We start from the raw sequence: 7034 nt of genomic DNA, 5'->3' as shown, positions 1-7034 counted from the left end.
CCACAACCTTCTAATATAAGTTACCTATGAAACTTTGGATCTTTATTAGGTTTATGTTTAGGTATACAAATAGTAACAGGTGTTACATTAGCTATGCACTATACACCTAGCGTGTTAGAAGCATTTAATTCTGTAGAGCATATTATGAGAGACGTTAACAATGGTTGATTAATACGTTACTTACATGCTAACACAGCTTCAGCTTTCTTCTTCCTGGTGTACTTACACATAGGTAGAGGTTTATACTACGGATCTTACAAATCACCTAGAACTTTAACATGAGGTATTGGTACAGTAATCCTTATCGTTATGATGGCTACAGCCTTCTTGGGTTATGAACATAGCCCAAAATGGTTTAATATAAGTATTTCCTTTGCAATTATTTTAATCCTTGTATATTATACTATACAAAATTTAGTTATAAAAAATAAGGTATTAATATACCCAATAGGAAATAGTATGAAAAATACAAAGTATAATAAATTAAATAAGTCAACATACTATTTAAATAAAAGAAGATATAGTACAATTCCTTCTTCAAATAATAGTATTGAATTTTCTTATTCTGAAAGGTTAAATTCAATAATTAAAGAATTAGGTCTAAATCCTGTGTATATTTTTGAAAACCTAGATTCAGAAAATATTAGAAAACAAATATTAAATGAGACTAAAGGTTTAAGTGGAATATACATGATAGTTAATAAAATAACTAAAGATTACTATATAGGTTCTGCGGCAACTAATAGATTTTATGCTAGATTCAGCAACCATCTAATTTATTTCAGAGGTAGTAAAATAGTTAAATCAGCAGTAAAAAAATATAAATTAGATAATTTTGCTTTAATTATATTAGAATTATACCCTAATATAGTTACTAAAGAAAATAATAAGGAATTGTTGGATTTAGAAGATAAATATCTAAAATTGTTATTACCTAATTATAATATTTTAACTGAGGCAGGTTCTAGTTTTGGTTATAAACATACTGAAGTTGACCGTCAAAAAATGAAAGATATTTATACTGACGCAAGACGGGAAATGGTAGGTAGTTTAAACAGAGGTAAAAAGCTTTCTCCTGAAACAATAGAGAAAATGAGAGAGAAAGCTTTAAATAGATCTCCTATGTTAGATGAGATTAAGAAAAAATGTATTGCACATACAAGACCTGTAGTTTTATATAATCTTAATGGAACTGTTTACGGTGAATATTCTACTATTTTAGATGCAGCTAATTCTATAAACTGTGGTGAAAAAACTATCAGAAGAGCACTAAAAACAGAAAAAGGATTAGTAAAAAGACAATGAATAGTAAAAGATTTGTCAACTAAATAGTTATCTTATTATCAATAATTTATTATACTTCATTTTTATATTAAATCATAGTCCCGCGAGTAACAATCTTTCTGCAATTTTTATAGAAAAAGAAAGATTAAAGTGGTATATCCCGACGGGGATATAGAATAGTCTTTAAGATTATTTGGCGATGTTAGTGAAAACGATCAAAGAAGTTTCACAAGCTTTAAGATCGTCGGTCATATAAATGGTCGCGACAGACTGGGTCACTAATGGGTGGCTGAAATGCTGCTTAATGCACAGTCGGAACTTTTAGTTAAAAAGTATTTAACTAATAGGATATACGAATTCAAAGTTATTCTAGCTTATTGTTGATATATATTTAGGTGTAGATGGTTTATTAATATATTTTATATTATTAACCACAATAATAAGTAAGTTAGTATGTTTTACCTTATGGTCAAATGAGTTTATGAGGTGCTACAGTTATTACAAATCTTATGAGTGCTATACCTTGAATAGGTCAAGATATTGTTGAGTCAAAAATTATTACAATAATTTTTAATTTATGTTTTGGTGTTGTTATTTTATTTTCAATTGTAGCTGTTCACAAGTATCTGGTTTCGCAGCATTTAAATGTTAGAGCTGGCAAAGCTTCCTTACCTACAATAGGAGTTATTCATAATAATGCCTTAAAAAAAAATAATAAAACTTTAAGATCGGATAAACAAGAATATATTTCAATTCCTTCATCTTTTTTAGCTTTTTTAGTAGGATTAATAGATGGAAATGGATATATTCAAATAAGTAAAACATCAAAAGGATTTATAACAATGAAATTAGTTATATCTCTACATTTAGAAGATCTTTCTACTTTAGAATATATTCATTCTGTTTTAAAATTAGGTAAGATAAATATTTATAAAGATTTAAGAAGCCCTACTTGCAAATTAGTTATTAATAAAACTGATCTACAAGAAGTATTGTTTCCATTGCTTATATATAATAACATATTTTTCTTAACTGATACTAGAGTAGATCAATTTAATTTAGCTATGTATATATTAAAAAATGATATTAAATTGTATAATGAAATTCATAATATAAATAACATACCAACTATTTTTGAAATTCCTAAAAATCCATTTGATTATACATTATTACATTTTTTTAGAAATTGAATTGTAGGATTTACATGTTCAGAGGGTTCTTTCTTTAAAAGTAATAATGAGGGTTGTTTTCAATTAAAACAAAAAATACATTATAATTTATTTGAGGCTTTAAAACTAATATTTGATACAAATAGAAAAATAGATATAACCAATAACTATAATCAATTTGGTGTTAGTTCTAAATCTGATATACAAAAAGTTATAAATTACTTTTCATTTTCAGGTTTACATCCTTTAATAGGATTAAAATATATACAATACGTTAATTGATTAAATAATTTGCGTGAAAGTTCACGTTATAGCAGTTTAAATTATCCTCAATTATAGATTAATCTTGTGATACTCTACTACACCAAAAACATGAATTAATAATTGTAATGGGCTCCTTAAAATCATCTTCATATAAGAAGATGAATTTTAGAGGCAAATGGGGAAAATTACAAGGACATTTAATAAATTACCTCCGGTTTATTAGATTATTTGTAGCGAAGTTTAATCCGGTATACATAAAAGGATTAAGAACGTTCAACGACTAATGGGTGAGTTATACCAACAATAAGCTCAACACGATACCCCCAAAATCTTCGCATTCTTGCGATGGTTTAAGATATAGTCTAAATACACCCTAAAGGGTGTAAAGTATAAGTTAAATATTATACGTATTACTTTTGTCATATGAGGAGGTTTATACACAGATGAACCACAATACGGTGACGTATTGTTAAAAATCCTGCTTAATGCTGAGAGATCCCCAATTTTAGGATTTGTATACGACTTATTCTTTCTAATAATATTATTAATAGGCGTGAAAATTGCAATGACAAGGGGAAAATCAGCAGGGGTGAGAAGTATACATACTTCAGAAGCCTCTCAGAGACTACATGCAGGAGATCTCACATATGCCTATTTAGTAGGATTGTTTGAAGGTGATGGTTATTTTTCCATAACAAAAAAAGGTAAATATTTAACATACGAATTAGGTATTGAATTGTCTATTAAAGATGTACAGTTAATTTACAAGATAAAAACCATTTTAGGTGTAGGTACTGTAAGCTTTAGAAAAAGAAATGAAGTAGAAATGGTAGCTTTAAGAATAAGGGATAAGAACCATTTGAAAAATTTTATATTACCTATATTTGATAAATACCCTATGTTTTCTAATAAGCAATATGATTACTTAAGATTTAGAAATGCATTACTTTCAGGTATTATTTATTCAGAAGATTTACCTGAATATACTAGAAGTAATGAACCAATAAATTCTATAGAATCTATTATTAATTCATCTTATTTTTCTGCTTGATTAGTAGGATTTCTAGAAGCTGAGGGTTGTTTTAGTGTTTATAAATTAAATAAAGACAATGATTATTTAGTAGCTAGTTTCGATGTAGCTCAAAGAGATGGAGATCTTTTAATATCTGCCATTCGTGAATATTTATCTTTTACCACTACTATATATCTAGATAAAACTAATTGTTCAAAATTAAAAGTTACAAGTGTAAGATCAATAGAAAATATTATTAAATTTTTACAAAATGCACCTGTAAAGTTATTAGGTAATAAAAAATTACAATATTTATTATGATTGAAACAATTACGTAAAATATCTAGATATTCAGAAAAAATAAAAATACCTTCAAATTATTAAATGAGATCATGATATAGTCCGATCAATAAAGAGATTTATTGAGTGTAGTGAGAGGATTTAATATTTATTAAATCTGGAGCTACCAACACAAATGCTCTGTAAACAATGCAACACTAAATAGATTCTTTGCATTACATTTCTTATTACCTTTCGTATTAGCTGCATTAGCTTTAATGCACTTAATAGCAATGCACGATACAGTAGGATCTAGTAATCCTTTAGGTATCTCTGGTAATTATGACAGATTACCTTTTGCTCCTTACTTCTTATTTAAAGATTTAATTACTATCTTTATTTTCTTTATAGTACTATCTGTATTTGTTTTCTTTATGCCTAATGCTTTAGGAGATAGTGAAAACTATGTTATGGCTAACCCAATGCAAACTCCACCAGCTATCGTTCCAGAATGATATCTTTTACCATTCTATGCAATTTTAAGATCAATACCTAATAAATTATTAGGTGTTATTGCTATGTTTGCTTCTATTTTAGCATTAATGGTTATGCCATTAACTGACTTATCTAAATTAAGAGGAGTACAATTCAGACCTTTAAGTAAAGTAGCTTTCTACGTTTTCGTAGCTAACTTCTTAATATTAATGCAAATAGGTGCAAAACACGTTGAAACACCATTCATTGAATTTGGACAAATTTCAACTGTTTTATACTTTGCACACTTCTTTGTTATAGTACCTGTAGTTAGTCTTATCGAAAATAGTTTAGTAGAGTTAGCTATTAAAAAATAATTATTAATATCTTACTTAGTCCCTCACCCCTTGAGGGTGACCAATCCCTATAGCGGGTTAGTATATAAATATATTAATTATATACTTATATATTAACTAATAGGGAATAGGAGCTTGAGCAGAGGGTTCTGCGTTTCGATTGCAAATCGAAATAAAGGGATTCGAGTTCCCCGAGCTCCTTAGTATATCAATTTCATATAGCACATTCCCCTCGGCGGTGCGGAACGCACCGCCTCAGGGACCAAAAAATAACCCCTCGGTGGGGATTATATCAACTACTTCGTCGCCCCGGAGGGCGAAGTTTTTCCCTTTATTATTTAAAACTTTATAAAAATCCTGTACTAAATTTATAAGTAAATAGGATTATATAGCACCTACTTCAAAATTAAAAGCTAACTTAACTATACTATTAGGTAAGATACAATTTAAAAAACGGATTAAAACTATATAATGTAAATATATATATATACATATATAATACATTTATAAAATAGTAGGTAATATATATATATAAATATATATATTTTATTTTTAGCTTATTAAAACATAAAGATAAAAATATATGATATATAATAAAAAATACTGCACGTTATTAAATATCCAATATTTATATCATATATAAATTTTATTTATGGAAAGGAATAAAAACAAAATGTTAAATTATTTAATTTCAATAATTGAAGGATTATTAGTAATTGTTCCTGCTTTATTATCTGTTGCGTTTGTAACAATATCGGAAAGAAAAACTATGGCTAGTATGCAAAGAAGATTAGGTCCTAACGCAGTAGGATATCTAGGATTATTACAAGCATTTGCTGACGCTTTAAAATTATTATTAAAAGAGTATGTAGCACCTACACAAGCTAATATTATTCTATTCTTCCTTGGACCAGTACTAACTTTAATTTTCTCTTTACTGGGTTACCTAGTAATTCCTTTTGGTTCAGGTATATTTATATCTGACTATAGTTTAGGTTTATTATATATGTTAGCTGTAGGTTCTATATCTGGATATGGTATATTATTAGCTGGATGATCAGCTAATTCTAAATATGCATTTTTAGGGTCTTTAAGAAGTACGGCTCAATTAATAAGTTACGAATTAGTATTAAGTTCTGTTATATTAATAGTTTTATTATTAACGGGTAGTTTTAATATTATTACTATAATAGAATCACAAAGAGTAGTAAATTTATTATTCCCATTATTTCCTTTATTTATAGTATTCTTTATTAGTTCTATAGCAGAAACTAACCGTCCTCCTTTTGATTTAGCTGAGGCTGAATCAGAACTTGTTAGTGGTTTTATGACAGAACATTCTGCTAGTATTTTTGTATTCTTCTTCTTAGCTGAATATGCTAATATTGTATTAATTTGTGCTATGAATAGTATTTTATTCTTAGGAGGTTATTTAAGTATTATTCCTTTAGATTTAATTATAAATATTTTAAATTTATTTTTTGATGTAAATAATTCTATTTTATATGATATATTTGTTAATATATCTTCTTCTTCTTTAAATTTAGCTATTAAAACATCTTTCTTAATATTCGTATTCATTTGAGTTAGAGCTTCTTTCCCTAGAATACGTTTTGATCAATTAATGTCAGTATGTTGAACTGTTTTATTACCTATTGTTATAGCTTACGTTATATTAATGCCTTGTATCGTATATGGTTTAGGTATAATACCAATAAATATATCTTTATTATAAATAATATGATGTCAATAATTATGATAAAACTACAATTGTTAAAACAATTAAACTTTAATGATCCTAAATTACTAGTATTTGCTAGTCCCCTCTCTGGGGTCCTGTAGCCGCCCTTAGGGCGGGGTCTAGTTCCCTGCGACCCCTGGCTCTGCAGGCGTACTACCTGTCCGTCGGACTAGTATAGTTACTCTATTTATTTATTATTTTCTATTGAATGATTTAGACTGTTTAAATTGTACAACTAAAAAGTAAATTAATTTTCTAATTTAATCGTTAAGTATAGTTATAAATATTTAATAATAATTATGTTTTATTAACGTAGCAAAAAAGTGTAGAATAAATTGTGGATCACATTTATTTGAGGGATAGGTGGTGGGTATTTTAATATGAAATTTCTCTTCCCCGAGGGGTCTAGTGTTTCAGATTTATAATATTACTTTTTATATACTTTATAAAAATTT

At 27.4% G+C, this 7034-nt stretch overlaps 6 protein-coding genes across 6 annotated transcripts; all 6 read left to right on the top strand.

The window, feature by feature from the left end:
* Positions 1-312: 312 nt before the first annotated feature.
* On the top strand, positions 313-1305 carry EURHEDRAFT_468394 (cytochrome b intronic ORF 2; the record flags this gene model as incomplete). The annotated part of the gene is made up of 2 exons (XM_040785256.1): positions 313-364; positions 452-1305. 2 exons carry the CDS (start codon positions 313-315, stop codon positions 1303-1305), a joined length of 906 nt encoding a protein of 301 aa, XP_040633612.1.
* Positions 1306-1850: 545 nt separating this feature from the next.
* Positions 1851-2474, top strand: EURHEDRAFT_468396 (LAGLIDADG family homing endonuclease; the record flags this gene model as incomplete). The annotated part of the gene is made up of 1 exon (XM_040785258.1): positions 1851-2474. A coding segment is annotated over one exon (624 nt), but the record flags the coding sequence as incomplete, so codon positions are not given.
* Positions 2475-3209: 735 nt separating this feature from the next.
* EURHEDRAFT_554183 (LAGLIDADG family homing endonuclease) lies at positions 3210-4134 on the top strand. Its single transcript, XM_040787584.1, has 2 exons — positions 3210-3709; positions 3773-4134. Exons 1-2 carry the CDS (start codon positions 3283-3285, stop codon positions 4048-4050), a joined length of 705 nt encoding a protein of 234 aa, XP_040633610.1. The 5' UTR covers positions 3210-3282; the 3' UTR covers positions 4051-4134.
* A 74-nt stretch (positions 4135-4208) lies between these two features.
* On the top strand, positions 4209-4511 carry EURHEDRAFT_441109 (transmembrane di-heme cytochrome; the record flags this gene model as incomplete). The annotated part of the gene is made up of 1 exon (XM_040783470.1): positions 4209-4511. A coding segment is annotated over one exon (303 nt), but the record flags the coding sequence as incomplete, so codon positions are not given.
* Positions 4512-4616: 105 nt separating this feature from the next.
* EURHEDRAFT_468395 (cytochrome b) lies at positions 4617-4859 on the top strand (the record flags this gene model as incomplete). The annotated part of the gene is made up of 1 exon (XM_040785257.1): positions 4617-4859. One exon carries the CDS (start codon positions 4617-4619, stop codon positions 4857-4859), a length of 243 nt encoding a protein of 80 aa, XP_040633608.1.
* A 510-nt stretch (positions 4860-5369) lies between these two features.
* EURHEDRAFT_417965 (complex I subunit 1 family protein) lies at positions 5370-6266 on the top strand. The gene has a single exon (XM_040783321.1). It carries the CDS (start codon positions 5512-5514, stop codon positions 5893-5895), a length of 384 nt encoding a protein of 127 aa, XP_040633607.1. The 5' UTR covers positions 5370-5511; the 3' UTR covers positions 5896-6266.
* The last annotated feature ends 768 nt before the right edge of the window (positions 6267-7034 follow it).

Source organism: Aspergillus ruber (assembly GCF_000600275.1).
Source record: "Aspergillus ruber CBS 135680 unplaced genomic scaffold scaffold00086, whole genome shotgun sequence".
In the NCBI taxonomy this organism is placed as follows: Eukaryota; Fungi; Ascomycota; class Eurotiomycetes; order Eurotiales; family Aspergillaceae; genus Aspergillus; species Aspergillus ruber.
Note: the sequence above shows the minus strand (reverse complement) of the source record. Positions and strands in the feature narration are given on the sequence as shown.

Bases quoted from the DNA above. Each gene is read 5' to 3' on its own strand.
- EURHEDRAFT_554183 (XM_040787584.1), top strand. From the start codon at position 3,283: ATGACAAGGGGAAAATCAGCAGGGGTGAGAAGTATACATACTTCAGAA. The intron at 3,710-3,772 runs GTAATGAACCAA...CTGCTTGATTAG, and splicing joins TTTACCTGAATATACTAGAA to TAGGATTTCTAGAAGCTGAG.
- EURHEDRAFT_417965 (XM_040783321.1), top strand. From the start codon at position 5,512: ATGTTAAATTATTTAATTTCAATAATTGAAGGATTATTAGTAATTGTT.